Source organism: Acomys minous (genome assembly GCF_964271855.1).
Source record: "Acomys minous genome assembly, chromosome: 13".
NCBI lineage: Eukaryota > Metazoa > Chordata > Mammalia > Rodentia > Muridae > Acomys > Acomys minous.
In genome coordinates, this window is record NC_140495.1 from 109,469,991 (window position 1) to 109,487,694 (window position 17,704).

Consider the following 17,704-nt stretch of genomic DNA (forward strand, 5'->3'; position numbering starts at 1 on the left):
CTTCATGAGTCACCTTGTTTAGCAAGCTGTTCAGTAGTGAGGGAGACTGGAGAGCTGTGAAGACTGTCCTCCAGTGTGTCCTGCTGAGGCCACTCTGGGTGTGACTGTCCTCCAGTGTGTCCTGCTGAGGCCACTCTGGGTGTGACTGTCCTCTAGTGTGTCCTGCTGAGGCCACTCTGGGTGTGGCATCCACTGGAGCTGCAGGCAGTTGTGAGTTACCTGACTCACAGGTAGGACCTCTGGAAAAGCAGCGCGTGCTCCAAACCACTGAGCCCACAGCTCTATTTACTGCACCAGGGAAAACCCCAGGCAGCGCAGAGACGGTCACTGTGCTCACTCTTGTTTCTCCCTCTTTCAGGCTGGAGTGAAAGGCACATTGGGAAGATTAGTTGGAATTTTTGAGGTAAGTTTAACGCCTTTGTTCTGAGAGTCGCTAATAGCCGTCATGTCCTGACCTGCTCTGCCATCTCCCTGAACCTCACGGCAGGCAGCACAGCACAGCGCAGCACGGCGCACAGCACAGCGCAGCGTTTTTCTGTGTAACGGCTCTGGCTGTCCTGGACTCTCTTTGTAGACCGGGCTGGCCTCGAACTCACAGAGCTCTGCCTGCCTCTGCCTCTGCCTCCTGAATGCTGGGATTAAAGGCATGTGCTACTGGGCTGGAGAGATGGCTCAGAGGTTAAGAGCACCGGCTGCTCTTCCAGAGATCCTGAGTTCAATTCCCAGCAACCACATGGTGGCTCACAGCCATCTGTAATGAGATCTGGCGCCCTCTTCTGGAGTACAGGCACACATGCAGGCAGAGCACTGTACATATTAAATAGATCTTGGGGCGGGGCAAGCGTGTGCTACCACACCCGGCCTCTGCTCTTTTCTTTTGTTTCACGTTTATGTGGATGCGTGTGCGCATGTGGCGTCCATTAGACGGCGTCGCCCTGAAGGGGCCTCGCTGCCATTCCTGCTGTTCCCCTCCTCTCAGGGTGACAGGAGGAGTAGAACAGAGGACAGGAAGAGCAGCTGGGAAAGGTTTCAGGAAGCAGGAAATGGGGACAGAGGCGCAGGCTGCACCATACATGCTCCTGTGCAGCTGTGGTTAGGGCAGAGGCAGAGTGGAAAGCTTGGCCTGAAGAGTCTGGACGGTGGCTCAGCCCTCAAGAATCCCAGCACCCGGGCTGGAGAGATGGCTCAGAGGTTAAGAGCACTGGCTGCTCTTCCAGAGGTCCTGAGTTCAATTCCCAGCAACCACATGGTGGCTCACAGCCATCTATAACGTGATCTGACGCCCTCTTCTGGCCTGCAGGTGTACACGAAGGCAGAGCACTGTATACATAATAAAAAATAAATAAATCTTTAAAAAAAAAAAAAAAAAAAAGAATCCCAGCACCCTTGGCTAACAGAGGAAGGAGAACCTCTGTGAGTTCAAGGGCAGCCTGCTCTACATAGCAGTTTCTAAGACATTTGCTGTTTTTACGGAGGGCCTGAGTTCAGTTCTCAGCACCTCATGTCTGGTGGCTAACACCTACCTCTAATCCCAGCTCCAGGTGATGGGACGCCACTTTCTGGCCTTCATGGGACGGACATGGACGGATGGACACGCGCACACACGCATGCACACACACATTTTTAAAAAGTCTGTCCAAAGGGCGTGGCCTCCATGCTGGTGGGAGCCCTCTTCAGACAAAGCTGCAGAAGCAGAGGGCATCGTGCCTTGGGTTCCTGGACAGTGGGCAGGATTGTTTCCTTAGCACCTCAGCCCACTAAGGAGAACCTCCCTGTTCTTTGTGTGCCCTTCAGAACCAGGAGAGGAAGCACAGGACGTACGTGTACGTGCTTATTGTCACAGAGGTCCTGGAAGACTGGGAAGACTCGGTGAACATTGGTGAGTCACTGCAGGGCAGGGCGCCTCCCCCAGCAGCCCGTCATGCCCGGCTCTGCCCACAGCAGCTGGCTCAGATGCCACAGTGGTTTGCATCCTGAAGCCGAGGACGTTAGCATCTGAGGTGTCCAAAGAGAAGCTGAGGCTGGGAATAGGGTGGGAAAGTGGAAGCATGTCATAAAAGTAGAAGCGCTTCTGAGATAACCCTGCATCACCCCGAAAATGGCTCCACTGCTCTACCTTGGAGACCGAGATGAGCATGGTTTGTACCTGACCTTGCCACTCAGCCTGGCAGGAACCGCAGCCAGTTTTTAAGGCACCGTGGCTGGTTGGTATCTTTTTCTCGCTTCTCTGCACTACTCAGTGGTGACTGCGGTGAGAGCATCTGAGCACAGGGGCCGAGCTGTGTGTACCGCCTTGGGTGCGCTGAGCTCCCGCCTGGCCTCTGCATGCCGACTGCACCATCCCACCTGCTCCCCATTCTCTGCTGGTGGAAACTTGGGTCTTAAGTGTAAATCACAAGTGAAGGAAGATGCATTTGTTCTTGGGAATGGTAACTGTTCTCGTGGAGCTGCATACTGAGGCCTGGGGAATGGCTGGGGCTGCGGGCTCAGGGTGGAGAGAGGGCTGTGTGCACCGAGAGCGTCCTTGGAATGGGAAGTCGCAGTAGATGTGGCTCCCACTGTGTTACGCTGTCAGCCATGAAGCGTACTCGGCAGTGATGGAGACTTGGGCTGGTGCTGGGCTGCTGTGGTGAAGCCCTGGCCTGACCTGTGCAGGCTCTGGGTTCTCTTCTCTGTGCTCTGGGAGGGCAGAGCTCTGGAGGGCCAAGCGTCCGCCCGGATGCTCTCCTGGGTTGAAGACAGCAAGATGGCGTGTCATCTCCGAGGGGCTGAGCGCTTAGGTCGGTGCTAGAGCAATTGCCCCTCACACAGAAGGCCCAGGTCTCATCTACACAGATGCAGCCTGTCTACATATAGATATACGTGTCAAGACAGATGAAAATTAAAAATCATGCCTATTTGTAGTTGCTGTAATGGCAGGCTATTAACGTCCCAGAGAAATGGTTAAATGCCAGCAGTGCAGCCTAATAGATTGCTTGGGACCTAGCTCTTAAGTCAGTGTCCCTCTCTTAAAATATTTCCCTGTTTTGTTTTGTTTTGTGTTTTGTTTTGTTTTTCGAGACAGAATTTCTCTGTGTAGCCCTGGCTGTCCTAGACTCACTTTGTAGACCAGGCTGGTCTTGAACTCATAGAGATCCACCTGCCTCTGCCTCTTAGAGTGCTGGGATTATAGGCCTGTATCACCATGCCTGGCTCACTTAATACATTAAAAAAAAAAAGGGATAGCAGATTATAAGTCAGTCATCATCATGATCCTGGGAGCTGACACTGGTTAGTTTCCAAAGGCGAGGGTGCTGGGCCTCTCCTTGGAGATGCAGGCTCCCAGTGCTCAGAGCTCTGGGAAGGCTGCTGTGAGGATTGCTGCTGGCAGTCCTCAGGCGGGGGTCCCAGCCAGCCGGCTCCCGCAGTGGGCTCTGCAAAGCATGTCAGTCATGTGGAGTGCGGCTTTGCTTTTATAAGGAGCAAAAAGTCCTGAGAAGCATTGCTTTGGGCTATGCAACTGATCTAGGTGCTGTTGTAGCCCAGGCTGGTCTTGTTCTGTGTAGCCAAGGATGACCCTCAGTTCCTGACCCTCCTGCCTTCCAGAGTGCTGGGATCACAGGCAACACAGCAGCCACGAAGCCTGCCGCCTCCTCTCAGCGCTGTAGTCGCTGCTCCAGCCTGTGCTCACTTCCTCCCTCTGCCTCCACAGGAAGGAAAAGAGAGTGGTTTACGATAGAAGACGCCGTCAAGGTGCTGCAGTGTCACAAGCCTGTGCAGGCCTCCTACTTTGAGACGCTGAGGCAAGGCTACTCCGCCAACAACGGCACCCCTGTCGTGGCCACCGCCACGTACTCCAGCTCCATGTCAGGCATCAGATGACTGCAGACTTCCTGTAGGAGCCGGAGAGTGGAAACCAGACTGAAATATGGCTCTCCTCACCGCCCCCTCACCCTCCTCACGGCCTCTTCTTTCACCATGGTGGGCAGCAGAGAGGGTGCACCGAGGTGCTGTTGTGGGGTGTGGAGTGAGGTGGGTGGGGTGTGGCATGGTGGGAACTTTTTTCTCTTTCCTGAGGGGGGGACTGGGGTGTAGCTCACGAGTACTTTCCTGCATGCTCCGTGCCTCCCTTGCTCACCCTGCCCTCCAAGAGAGGGGGCGCCCACTCCCCTCCTGGGGTTCTGAAGCGGTCCCATTTGTCTCAGCCTAGCCTAGCCAGATATTTTCTCTGATTTTTTTTTTCCATTAAAAGAAACCCATGTGAGATGAAACTTTGTAAGCATCTGTCCTGTAATGTGCTGTTGAGTCGTAGGTTGGCCATGTCCCCTTCAAGGATGCATTTGTCTGTATATTATAAACTGACATACAACGTGTAAATATGTGGCTTAGAAAGAGGGTCTTAACTGTTCACTTTTTCAGAGTTTTGTTTTTTGTTTTTTTCCTTCTTTTAAAAAAAAATTCCAGATCTTTCTAGTTTGAAGCCCCTCACACTCCCCACGTTTGTTTCAGTGCTAGTCACTAGGCAGGCCTCCCTGTCCCGCACTCCCAGCCATGGCGAGCTTGGTCACCTTCCTTGTGCTCCTGGGACCCTGGCCTTCCAGGCCATTGTCACGCCAAGGAGAAGAGAAGGGACCCTGTTTTGTCTTGTGTTGCCAAGCCTGTAGGAGCAGGGATAGAGGTTGAGTTCTGCCCAGTACGCTCACATGAGCTTTAAACTGGACACCTTCACTGACCCAGAGACTGGAGCTTCAGGCACCGTGTCTGTCCTGCTGGCTGCAAACTTTTCCCATAATGCTCTTTACTGCTGACATGGCCTCTCCTACCCTTGAATGCCTTACACCACACTGACCTGGATACGGGCCCCATGCTCTGCCGCCACCCTCAGTAGTGCTCTCCCTGTGCTCAGCCCCACTGAGGTCCTGAGAAGTACCCAGGGCAAGGAAAGTGTACCTGCCTCGCTGACGTCCCAGCATGTGCCACGGTTGCACCAAGGGTGTGCTCAGAACCTGAGTGTACTGTCTGCCCAGTGAGGGGTCGACCATGAGAGGGGCTCACTTGTGACCCTCCCTCTGGCTTGCTGCAGGCTCCTGCTGTTGTTTATACAGGTTTGTGCGGAACTCATCTGCCAGGTGTGGGGTTTAGTTGGGAAGGGAACGGTGTTGGGCGGGGCCTTCAGCAAGGAACGGAGGGATCTGACGCCTGGCTAGCGTGGGAGCGTGGTACTCTTTGTGGCATTGTCTATGTTGAAACATAGCCAAGATGTGAAGTTAAAATAGTACTTCTCTTTATTTAAAAACTAATAAATACTCAAACTTGGAAACGTTTTTGCTCTTCGCTCCACCTAAGGGCCATATGTGGTGCCCTGCGCCATCGCTGGTGGCTTTATGTTTACATATGTCTAATTTGCATTTTGTCTCCCAATGTCAAAACACAGGCTTCACCTGAGTGTGGGTGGGGTGGGAGGGGTCAGGACAGGAATGGCCTCCCAAGGTAGAAACAGCCATGGGTATGAGTTCAGAGAGCAGCGCGCTCCTCGAGGTGCATGTGGACTCACACTCTGCTGCTTGCCGCTGGAGTTCAGTCCACACATAGAGGGGAACTTTATTTTTGTATTTGTGTTTTTTGAGACAGGGTTTTGCTATGTAACAGCCAGTTGTCCTGGACTTACTTTATAGACCAGGCTGGCCTTGAACTCACAGTGATTTGCCTGCCTCTGCCTCTGCAGCGCTGGGATTAAAGGCATGCGCCACCAGGATCAGAGAGGGAACTTAATCCCACAGCATGTTCTTCCTATCAGCTCTCCCTCGGCCACCCAGCCTGCAGGAAGTGTTGTGGGGGAAGCATTGCAGGCTGCTGTCTGCCTTCACGGCCTCGGCAGCGGTGCTGACTGCGCCTGCCCTCAGGCCTGTCCTCGTTGTTGTTGGAGTCACTGAGTCAAGAAGGCCAAGTGCAGCGTGGCCTTTCCAGAGGCCTCCATGTCCCGTTGCAGCAGGTGGCCACAGAGATTGGGCCCCAAGTTCAGCTAAGAGAAGCCAGCTCTCAACAGCGCCGGTCAGTCACCGGGTGCTTTCCCTCTGACAGGGCGAGTAGAGCTGGTGTTTTTCCTCTCTGGCTTCGTCAGCATGCTGGCTGTTGGTGCTGGCATAGTTGGAGTCCCTTTGTGACAGGCTGGTTAGACCCAGTCTTTAGTGTGGCGAAGAAAGTAAAAAGAACAAGAAAGTGAAAAACAAACCTACCCAGAATCCAGGCTGTTGTGGACATTTGAGCCGCCTCTGGTTTCCTCAGGCTCAGTTCCTGCCTCACAGCACATTTTCACGTCCTCCACTCTGCAGCTACTAAAGTGCCTGTTAGCGTCCACCATGCTCAGGGTGGGAAAGAGAGCGTGGAGTGTTTTGTTTATGATTATAGACATTAGGGAAATAGTGAGGTCATGTGATCTTTTTGAAACAGGAATTAATTCTGCATGTGCAATATAAGAACCAGCAAGAAGCCAGGCATAGCTTAATGCTAGAGTAATGCTTACAGTCTCAACATTTGGGAACTGAGGCAGGAGGATTGTTGCCAGTTAAGTGTAGCCTGGCCTCCATCGCCTATGAGAGAGAACATGAGTCAGCCATGTTAGATTTTCTATAGTAGTGTCCCAGACACTGCAGCCCTGACTCCCTCAACACACGCCGACATTCTGTTCTCACACGTGCGCCCCTGCCCCATCAGTGCTGCACGGAGGAAGCCGAGCCCTCGGCTGGGGGAGAGCTGTGGGAGCACCACCATCCACCCATCCTCGGCTGGGGGAGAGCTGTGGGAGCACCACCATCCACCCATCCTCAGCTGGGGGAGAGCTGGGGGAGCACCACCATCCACCCATCCTCAGCTGGGGGAGAGCTGGGGGAGCACCACCATCCACCCATCCTCAGCTGGGGGAGAGCTGGGGGAGCACCACCATCCACCCATCCTCAGCCCTGTGCTGCATGGTGCCTGCTACAGGGAGGCCTTGCTTCCTGCAGCCTCAGGGCGCAGGGGGAGTCATTCCCCTGCGGAGTGTGTCAGTGCTTTGCAAGCGAAGCTGTGTAGCCAGTTTCTTAGTGGCAGAGATACTGTGTGGATTAGGGGCGGCCTGAGTGCCCTGGGCTTGCAGCAGAGGAAGAGCCTTGCAGCGGCTCCTCTGCCCTGCCCCTTCCCTCTGGCATGGTCCTCGCTGGGAGCTGGTTCTGTAGCGGCACTAGGCGGCCTCGGTCATCCTTCTGTGTGGCTGGCAAGCTGTCCTTCCTCACTTCTCCTGTTGTCATTTTAGAAACAGCTCAGCCTGAGCTACACCCTTCTCTCCATCACAGAAAGGCCTGACCAGGCACTGTGTTTTGTTTTGTTTCCTTTTTGAGATAGAGTCTCAGGCTGTAGCCCTCTTCATCCTGGACCTCACTGTGTAGACCAGGCTGACCTCGAACTCAGAGTGCCTGCCTCAGCCTCCCGAGGGCTGGGATTAAGGCGTGTGCCACCACACTCAGCTAAACGGTACGGTTCTGTTGCAGCTGGCTGACTTCGCTGTTGTTGGAGAATGCACTAAGTATGTTTAGTTGAGAGACATTTAGAATTGAGCTGGACAGTGGTGGTGCACGCCTTTACTCCCAGCACTTGAGAGGCAGAGGCAGGTGGATCTCTGTGAGTTCGAGGCCAGCCTGGTCTACAAAGTAAGTCCAGGGTAGTCAAGGCTACACAGAGAAACCCTGCTCAGGAAAAAAAAAATTAGAATTAAAGGGGAAATACCTGAAGAAATAATTTTTTCTTCTGCCTACATTTCAGGAAACATCCTCTTCTTGACACAAGGGGGCAGGCAGGACAGTGTGGTCAGTGTTAGGGGAACAGGGAAGCCATTTGGCTCTTTGGAAAGATGCTCATGCCCACCGCCCGGGAGCCTGTTTCCTCTGCTGCAGTGAAGGCCCTTAGTGACCCTGTCGTTTTGAGTGTCCAGGAAGCTCTTTTCCATGTCATTTTTCAGATGAAGTCAGGTTGACTGCCATCTGAGAGCGTCCCTGTGTTCTGAGCCCCTAGGCCCCTTCCCCACCATCCGCAGTTTTGTGTTGTAGCTGTGGCTTTGGGCTAGTCCAGAAACTTCCTAGCTGAGTGCTGGAAGGATGTGGACTTGGTCAGGGGCCCCAGAGAGCAATGCCGCTCACCTTCACAGTGTAGACAGGCTTGCCCTTCTGACCCTTCTTCACGCGTGCGCTTGGGGCCACTCCTTGCGTAGAGGACAGGGGCGTGAGCTCGGCTATCGGCATGTAGCTTTTTTAGAGTCACTCCTGCCCCCTACGGCTCCCTGCACAGCATCTTAGAACATGGCATACGCCCTAGGGAGGAGGACAGTGGAAGGACTGTTCTCGTGCAGGCCAGAGGGCCTGTGCTGGGGAGGAGGAGGTCTTGGTGAGGGCCCCACTAGAAGGCAGATTTGTTGCTTTCCCTTCCCTAGCCGTCTTGGCTGTTTGCTCAATCCAGGGTTTTCATCATTTGCAAAGTTCGAGCCCCAACTCTTATCCGCCTTTTTTTTTTTCCTTCCTGAGACAGGTGTCTCTGTGTAGCCTTGGCTATCCTGGACTCACATTGTAGACCAGGCTGGCCTCGAACTCACAGGGATCCACCTGCCTCTGCCTCTTGAGTGCTGGGGTTAAAGGTGTGTGCCACCATCGCCGGGCCTTACCTGACTTTTTATTAGACAACCCTGGAAAAGACTTTTATTTATTTCAGTTTTTCAAGACAGGGTTTCTCTGTGTAGCCCTGGCTGTCCTGGAACTGCTCTGTAGACCAGGTTGGCCTCGAACTCAGAGGCCACGAACCTGCCTCTGTCTCCTGTGTGCTGGGATTAAAGTATGCACCACCACACCCCACTTTAGGGCGGCCTAACCTCAGGGAAAAGGATGCAGAGCCCCAGTCTGGCTGATTGTGGGGTGAAGTGGCTCCCTGAGGAACGCATTTGCCACAGAGGTGAACTGCACACTCCATCAGGCCATTTTTTGACTTGAGCTGTGGCCCTGAGTTGAGCATGCTCCCAAGCCACAGCAGCTGCTCCGGGTCCTTATTCAGTGACAAGCTCTTCAGGACCAACTGAGCCTTTGTAGCGGAGAGAAGCATCACTAGTGTGGGTTACGCTTCACCCAAATCTAAAAGACTCAATTTTCTCAGGGGAGGGTCAGGACTACCGTGGAGAGCCAGAAACAGGACAGGACCGGACCAGCCAGGAGCAGCTCCGGGGTGAGGCTTGAGAGAACCCTGATGTGCAGGCAGGACAGGAGTAAGAGACCATGTCCTCTCAGGGAATGGAGGGCGGGCTTGCCAACTTCGGCCCACAGACAGTCAGCACCTGCCTCAGCCCTTCCCCCAGGGGCCTCTGAGAACCTTACCAGAGGACTGAGAAGTAGCTTGGTTGGCTGAGGGCTTGCTCCTTAGGCACAGGCCCTGGATTCTGTCCCCAGTACTGAAAAGCAAAAGAAAGCGTAACTCGATGCCTCTGTGGCTTGGCCTTTCCTACAGGCGGACAAGGGTGTGCTGTGCGGAGCGTGGCAATGCGAGGGACACAATTAATTGGTCCAGTTTATAATATTATAAACAAAACAGCCTGTGGAATGGTTCTGTGCACGTTGGCTGTGCTCCCCTCTTTTTATGGTCTGAATGCCTCCAGCTGGTTATAATCAAGGAAAAGTCTGGTTAAAAGTAGAACTTTAGTTAGCACAGACAGCTCCCACTTGGGTGAGTGCTGAAAAGAAGCCGGGAGCACTCGGGAGCACTCGATTGGCGTCGGAAGCCACTGTGATGAAGGAAAGGCAAGTGCTGCCTCCCATCTGTGATTGGCCCTGCCTGGCTCGGGGAGCTGCCTTCATCCCATCTAGAACCCCATGGAGTGGGCCCTAGTGACAGCCCTGCTCCACTCAGCAGCAGAAAGCTTGCAGTGGCTGGGACCGGTCCATCTAAAAGATGGCCTGGGTGTGCTGTCCACAGGCGCTTCCTCATCCAGGGAGCCCACCTCATGGGGCCAGGTGGCCTCGCAATACGCTGAGTGTAACTTTGTTACCCCTTCAGACCTTTCAGCTGAGGTGAAATGGTGAACTTTAGTACCGTCCCCAGAGCTGAGGCTGACCCTTGCTGAAGGGGACACATGAGTGACGCCCCTGAGCTGGGTAGGACAGTGTAAGGGGCGGGCCCTGGAGCGGAGGAAGCGCTGCGGTGCGCCGCACTTCAGGCTTCACAGCCTGTGGGGCATGCCCACGGTTTCCACCTTCCCAACAGCCTTCCCGGCACTTGTTGGTGAGTCCAGCATTTTCTCTTGCTTGCTCTTGGCCAGCAGCCAGCCTGGCCTCCTTCCCAGCGTCCTTAGAGCCCTGCTAGGGAGGCCTTGGCAGTGCCTGTGGGATTGTGTCCTGGGAAAGAGGAGGAAGCTGAGTTTCCTGTTCGCTTTCCTCGATGCAGCATTCTGGGGCTCCTCCGCACCTCTCCATGGACTGTGGAGGGGAGCAGAGAATTACAGTCTGGCACAGGGCAGGTGCGCCATCTCTGCCCCCTTACAGCAGGCCAGGTGGGGCCCCACCAAGTCTCCTGCTAACCCTCGCTTGACTAGCAGCGCCCCCTGTAAACACGAATGCTTAACCTTGCCCTGTGCTGCCCAGCCTCCTACCTGCTGGGCTGGCTTGAGAGTCCTGTACAAAGGACCCTGGAACTGTAGACTGTAAGCTGGTGCCAACCAATAAAAACCAGTGTTCGAAACACACCTGCTGGCGCCTGGTCTCCTTCCTGTGGCTTCCTGAGTCCTTCATGCCAGTCCTTTTTAAGACTTGTATTTATTGTTATCTAGGGAAGGAGACGCATTTGAGCGTGTCACAGTGCACATGCGTGTGTGTCACGGTGCACATGGACATGCCAGAGCACAGCTTTAGGGAGCGCCTTTTCCTTTGCTCCTGGGAGCAAATGCCAGTCATTGAGGCTGACCAGCTCACTGAGCCATCCTACTGGTCTCTATCAGCCCTTTGGTTTCACTGCTCAGCCTCCCTCTCATCACACACCCCCATCATGTCCCCCCCCATCCCCCCCCCCGCGTACCCCCGCTGGGTTCTAGAGGCCAAAGGGGGTCCCATGAAATGTCTCTCATGACACAGAGGAGCTAAGGGCAGGCAGAGCAAGAGGTAGACTGCCAGTGCCCTGTGCTGAGAATAGGGCCGGCCCAGCCCAGCCCAGCCAGGACAGGGCACACTGCAGCGGTGGCTGTCCTTTGGGTGGGGCAGAATAGCCAGGAAGGTCAGGACTTGAAGGCAGAAGGCAACAAAACAGGATGGGGGTGGAGTGGGCGGAGCATCATTCAGCAAGCTGTGCCCCCTGGCCCCAACATGGAAAAGGGGCTTCATTGTTTGTCTTCTGAGATGAGGGTCTAGCTGTGTAGACCAGCTAACCTCAAACTCGCATCGTCTAGCCGCCTCCCAAGTTCCAGGTTTGTAGGTCAAACCACCGAGGCGAGCTTGAAGAACATTCTTAGTGCCAAAAGGTGATGCACGCCTGTGATCCCAGCACTCGGGAGGCAGAGGCAGGCGGATCGCTGTGAGTTCGAGGCCAGCCTGGTCTACAGAGTTCGTCCAAGACAGCCAAGGCCACACAGAGAAACCCTGTCTTGGAAAAAAGAAAAAGAAAGAAACAATATGAGATTATTTTGTAGAAACCACACATGCCCCAAACAGGCCGTAGAGTAATGACTTCATACATACGGTACATTCCTGAGCCAGGGGTCACGTGGCTGCTGCCCGTGAAGAATGTCAAGCCTGTAGAAGCTGAACCATCGAGGCCGTGTGGACTGGGGAGGACCTGCGAATAGATGGGAGTAAAAGCAGCGGTAAACATTGTGCATGCACATCCCAGCACAGGCTAACATGTACATCCAGCTCACATGCATGCACATCCCAGCACAGGCTAACATGTACATCCAGCTCACATGCATGCACATCCCAGCACAGAGGCTAACGTGTACACCCAGCTCACATGCATGCACATCCCAGCACAGAGGCTAACATGTACACCCAGCTCACATCATGCACATCCCAGCACAGAGGCTAACGTGTACACCCAGCTCACATCATGCACATCCCAGCACAGAGGCTAACATGTACACCCAGCTCACATGCATGCACATCCCAGCACAGGCTAACATGTACACCCAGCTCACATGCATGCACATCCCAGCACAGGCTAACATGTACATCCAGCTCACATGCATGCACATCCCAGCACAGAGGCTAACGTGTACACCCAGCTCACATGCATGCACATCCCAGCACAGAGGCTAACGTGTACACCCAGCTCACATCATGCACATCCCAGCACAGAGGCTAACATGTTCACCCAAGCGGCTGATGAGCAAGGTCAGACCACCTCACCTGGTTTGCGTGCCCACTGCTTTGTAGTAGAGTGGTTCCCATCACCGTGGCAGGGATGCCTGAGTTCTGCCCGCTTCCTTCCGCTGTGCCACGCTGAGACCTTCCCCTCCCTTCTGTACGTATAGAGGGCGGCACTGGATGTCTGTCACTCTGCACCTTGTTTTTTCATTCTTTTTTTTTTTTAGACTAATTTCCTCATTCTCTTCCCTTCTACCCTCCAAAGCTTTCCATACGCCCTTCCTTGTTCTCATTCAAACCCATGGCTTCTTTACTGTCACCACTTTTGAGACAGAGCTTCTCTAGTTGGCAGCTCACTGATGGGCTGGGCTGGCTGCCAGCAAACCCTAGGGAGCCCCCCCCCCCCCCGTCTCCACCTCCCCAGCACTGAGATGACAGCGTGGCTATGGGCCTCAGGGGGCAAGCTCAGGCGCCCATGGCTGACAGAGCTGTCCCCTAGTGCGTCTTTGTTTTTGAAACAGAATCTTGTTAAGTAACATAGGCTGGCTTTGAACTCATGATCCCTGGCCCAGTTCCTCTCTCCCACCAGGGGGATGAGCCAACTGTCCTGTAGCTGTAATTGGGGTTTTTTAAAACATTTCCTCTGACCTACATTATAATGATCACCATGGGCCAGTCGTTCTCGGGTAAATCAAAGTGTGGGATCGCCTTCCAGCAGGCTGAGCTCCTAGCAACCTCTAGGATTTGTATCTAGAAAAGAGAAACATCAAAAGAGGCCCCCACAAGTTTTGGTCTGAGCTATGGGAGGAAGTCACCCCCCCCAAAAAAACAGGGGCTCCTGTCACTGGGGACAGGCACTGCATCCCTGCCACCCTTTGTTGACACTCGGCATGGTAGCTCTGATCACCCCTGTCCAGGTTTGGCTCCCGTCCCTGGAGAGCTGATGATCCCTGTGCTGGGAGAAGCCTGTTACGGTCCAGGACCTTTCTGGACTCAGGCTGATGTGGGCTGTGAAGGGTTTGTTTTCTCACCATGGTCTTACGACACCCAGCTAATACTACACAACTGAGAGTACAGCCATGAGCCTCCATGTTTAGTGTCCTAAGTACCAGCAGTGTGCTAAACGTGGCACACGCAGTCCTCAGGCAGGCACCTGTTTGGCTGACAGGTGACATGAAATGGGAGAGGTGACAATCTGGAGGGAGTAAGCCATGGGAATCAGGGTAGGAGGGGCTGTGTCACAGGACCACAGTAGGAAAGGAAGATTGCCAGTGTGAGCTCTGGCGCCAGGCCAGGGTGCAGCTGGGTCACTGATGGCCTCTGTGATGTGGCCCATTTGTCAGCCCCAAGTACTGTGTTCATAAGCAGTGTGTGTGTATGGCAGCAGAGCTGGCGAGGTGCTGTGGTGATTACAAAGAATCCTCCACAGACTCATGATAAAAGCCCAGGTCTCATTGGGCGTGGTGGTGCACACCTTTAATCCCAGCACTTGGGAGGCAGACTGGTCTACAAAATGAGTCCAAGACAGCCAAGGCTTCACAGAGAAACCCTGTCTTGAAGAGCAAACAAAAAGTAGCCAGGCATTTAGGTTGGAAGCAGAAACTTGCCTGGGATGTGCATGACCTGGGTTTAATCTAAAGTGTTAGCAAAAGAGGCTCAGGGCTGAAGTGGGTCCTCCCCAAAGGGGGACACACCGTCTGAGGGTCCGTGAGGAACACCTTGACTTGGTGGTGGTGACAGGGCTGGGTTTGGAACATGTGACAGTGGTTGGCAGTGCTGAGGGCAAGGTAAGCCGGGGTTCTGGTGGCCTGGCAGGGAGGCCAGCCAGGACTTGACACTGGCAGTGGCGCCCCCAGCAGAGGCTTCGATGACTGCTCACTACCCTTACTTAGTGAGTCGGCTCTGCTCACCTTGGCGGACTAATGCCTTACCATTCCTGTGTCCTGGAACTTTCTGCAATTCTCACCCCAGTGCTCCCTGCTCACATGCTCACTGCCCCACTTTGGGAAAGATCTCAGATCTTTGCCTCTAAACTGGACTGTGTCCCCTTGGACATGCCCCCATTCTGAAGGTGCTTTCCGGGACCAGAGTCTGTCCTCATAGCTCGGTGCTGCAAAGCAGATTCCTGGGATATTCAGAATTCTTTTGGCTGGAGAAAACAGCTAAATGGCACATTGAAGACAGTACATGGAATGTGTGCCCAGCAACAGCCGCTCTAGCCACTCATTGTATACACACACACACACACACGCACACACACGCACACACACACGGAGAGAGCAGGAGAGCATACCCTTTCCCAGCACCCTGATGCAAACCAAGCTGCCCTGGGGCCTGGGAGAAACTCTGGAGTGAGAGGCTGGCAGGGCCGGGTGGGGGTGGGGACATAACACAGACCTGCAGCCTCCTTAGCTGGAGGAACTGGGGCAACATGGCCACAGGCCCAGGGGCGGGTAGCTGTCCAGACCACGTGGATGGCCTGATCTGAAACAAAGGCCATGCCGCACTTCCTCAAACTCTGGGGCCAGGGACTGCATGGCCATCTGTCTTAGCCCAGTGACCCTTTACCCCAGGGTGGAGTCAACACAGCAGGGAGCCCCAAGCTTCCTCTCTAACGTGTGTAACGCGGCTGCCTGTGGGCCAGCCTTGCAGTCTGAGCACTGGGGAGGAAGACCAGCCTACTGCTGAGCTCCAGGCTTGTGAGAGATCCTACCTTAAAACAAGGGCCTTCACAGGGCTTGTTCTGCCCTCCGCACACATGCACACATACATGTTCACATGTGTCAGCCTGCCTGGAGCTGAGTAAAGGTTGGCTGTGAGCCACCTGCTGTGGGTACGGAGAAAACAACTGCCCTGGGGTCCTCAGTCCTCCCTAGAGCTGTTTATGACCTTACCAGCTGAACCATCTCTCTACCCATTATTTCCTCCTCCGTGTGTGTGTGTGTGTGTGTGTGTGTGTGTGTGTATGTGTGTGTGTATCTTTTCCAGACAGGGTTTCTCTGTGTAACAGCCCTAGCTGTCCTGGAGCTTTCTATAGACCACACTGGCCTCAAACTCAGAGATCCACCTGCCACTGCCTCCCAAGTGCTGGGATTACAGACCTGTGCCACCACCACCTGGCTGGTTTTTTCTTTTTTTAGAGATAGGATCTTTCTGTGTAGCTCTGACTGTCCTAGAACTTGATAAGTACACCAGGCTTGGGTTAAAGGTGTGTGCCCAGCTATTATTATTATTATTATTATTATTATTATTATTATTATTATTATTATTATTATTATTATTATTAAAACATTTTTGTGCCAGGAAGTGGTGGCACATGCCTTTATCTCAACACTCGGGGAGGCAAAAGCAAGCGGATCTCTGAGTTCACAGCCAGCCTGGTCTAGATAGTGAGTTCCAGGACCGCTGAGGCTACACAGAGAAATCCTGTCTTGGAAAAAAAAATAATAATTGTGCTGGGTGTGGCAGTGCAGTGCGGCTCTGGGCGCATGCACATACACCCTGCACTAGAGACTAGAACCCGTCTCAGAAAGCCTAAATTCCTCGACCTTCCTCATCTTAATTGTTCAGACGTGAAACAGGTCTGTTTGTGATGTTCTTGGTGTCAGTTCCAGGCAGTCTTCAGCTAAATTTGTATTGTGGGTTGGTTTATTTTCCTGTCTCTTTGCCGAACCTCTAGGTTTTTGTTTTGAGACAGGGTCTTTCTGTGTGGTCCTGACTGCCCTAGAACTCTGTAGACCAAGCTAGCCTCAAACTCCCAGGTATCTGCCTCCTGAAAGCTGGACTAAGTGTGTGCCACCATGCTTGGCTCCTCCAGGTATCTTTAAATGTTTTTTTTGGGAAGGGATGTTGCAGTTAAATTTTTACTAGTATAGCCTAATAATGTTTATTATCAGGCCTATAATTATTATTACAGCAGTATTTTCTAACCCGCTAGCAATCAATCAAGACACAGACACCTGTTATACTTTAAAGTAGCCTTAGTTAACTTGGGGCAGGGCAGATATTAATCCCCTAAACTACTTCCTCCCATAGTGGGGCAGGTGTGCAATCCCTGCCCCAATCCCATGCCATCTGCTTCTAATACCTTATATCAAGCTACCTCCCACCCATGATCCCAAATGCTTGCTAATTATCATCATCTGGGCCATGTGCTTCTTCTCCTCCACCTAACCCATGATAGCCTGTTTCTTCCCAAAATTCCCACTGGCTTCCCAAGCCCGGGATCCTTAGCCACACCTATCCCATTTGCCCTGCTCAGGGTGATGGCCTTTTATTGGTCAAACAGGCAGGGCTCTTAGGCATGGTGGGCCACAAGCAGTAATTAGCATCAGAATACATCAGACCAACTCCAACGGGGTGGGGGTGGGTGGGTGGGGGGGTGAAGGGCTGCTCCCTGAGCAGGTACCATACCCTGAGCTTCAGCCCTGACCCCTAAGGCACATGCGTGTGAGGGGCGCCCAGCCCTCGCTGTCTCTGCCTTCCTTGGCCTGTGCCTTGCCGAGCCTGGTTGTGAAATGCAGTTATGTCACCTGCAAACAGCTCAGCCTCTGTGGTTTCCTGGTCTGTTTGGCAAGCATGGTGCAAAAGGACACAAAGCAAACAGAATATAATCTCAAATGGTGGACCAAGTGAGGAGGCAGGCAGGAGGGGCGGGGCTGGGATGTCCCTCAGTGACAGGGCACTCACATGAGATACCTAAAGCGCACCTAAAGCCTAGGCTTTGATCTTTAACAACACACACACACACACACACACACACACACACACACACGCGTGCTGGTAAGTTTTGTGGCAACTTGACACAAGCTAATGTCACCAGAGAGAAGGGAACCTCAATTCAGATAATGTCCCCATAAGATCAGGCTGCCCGCAAGCCTGCAGGGCATTTTCTTAGTGATTGGTGGAGGGGAAGGCAGCCCACTGTAGATGGAGCCATCCCTGGGCTGGTTCTCCTGTGTTCCTAAGAAAGTAAGGCATGAGGGGCTGCACCCTCCATGGCCTCTGCGTCAGCTCCTGCCTCCAGGTTCCTGCCCTGCTTGAGTTCCTGTCCTGACTTCTCTGATGAACAGTGTTGTGGAAGTGTAAGTCAGACGAACCCTTTCCTCCCCAGTTTGCTTTTTGGTTGGCGTGTTTCATTGCAAACCTAGAAACCCTGACTAACACACACACACAAAGTCAGAAAATTTAAATTTGCAAATAAAGCTTTGGAGCCTCTCTCAGCACAGAAGTGTCCAGGCAGAGGCTTGGAGCCAGCACAAGCGGCTGGCTACCACGCTGCTTGCTAGCTTATCAGGGTTTCTGTCTTAGGAATGAGGCCAGGCCCTTTGCACACATGAACTACCCTTTCCACACACCTGGATGTG

At 53.4% G+C, this 17,704-nt stretch overlaps 1 protein-coding gene and 1 long non-coding RNA gene across 2 annotated transcripts in view; one reads left to right on the top strand and one right to left on the bottom strand.

The window, feature by feature from the left end:
- The window catches only part of NUDT3 (nudix hydrolase 3), a 39,243-nt gene extending 33,944 nt beyond the window's left edge, over positions 1 to 5,299 (top strand). Inside the window, exons 3-5 of the mRNA XM_084754187.1 lie at positions 359 to 403; positions 1,795 to 1,879; positions 3,692 to 5,299. Coding sequence (XP_084610313.1) covers positions 359 to 403; positions 1,795 to 1,879; positions 3,692 to 3,861 — 300 coding nt within the window. The 3' untranslated portion in view covers positions 3,862 to 5,299. The remainder of the gene's footprint in view (positions 1 to 358; positions 404 to 1,794; positions 1,880 to 3,691) is intronic.
- A 6,315-nt stretch (positions 5,300 to 11,614) lies between these two features.
- Positions 11,615 to 12,737, bottom strand: LOC311580650. Its single transcript, XR_014773539.1, has 2 exons — positions 12,381 to 12,737; positions 11,615 to 11,811 (listed from the first exon to the last, which is right to left on the bottom strand). It is a non-coding gene; the product is annotated as an uncharacterized lncRNA (long non-coding RNA).
- Between the last annotated feature and the right edge of the window lie 4,967 nt (positions 12,738 to 17,704).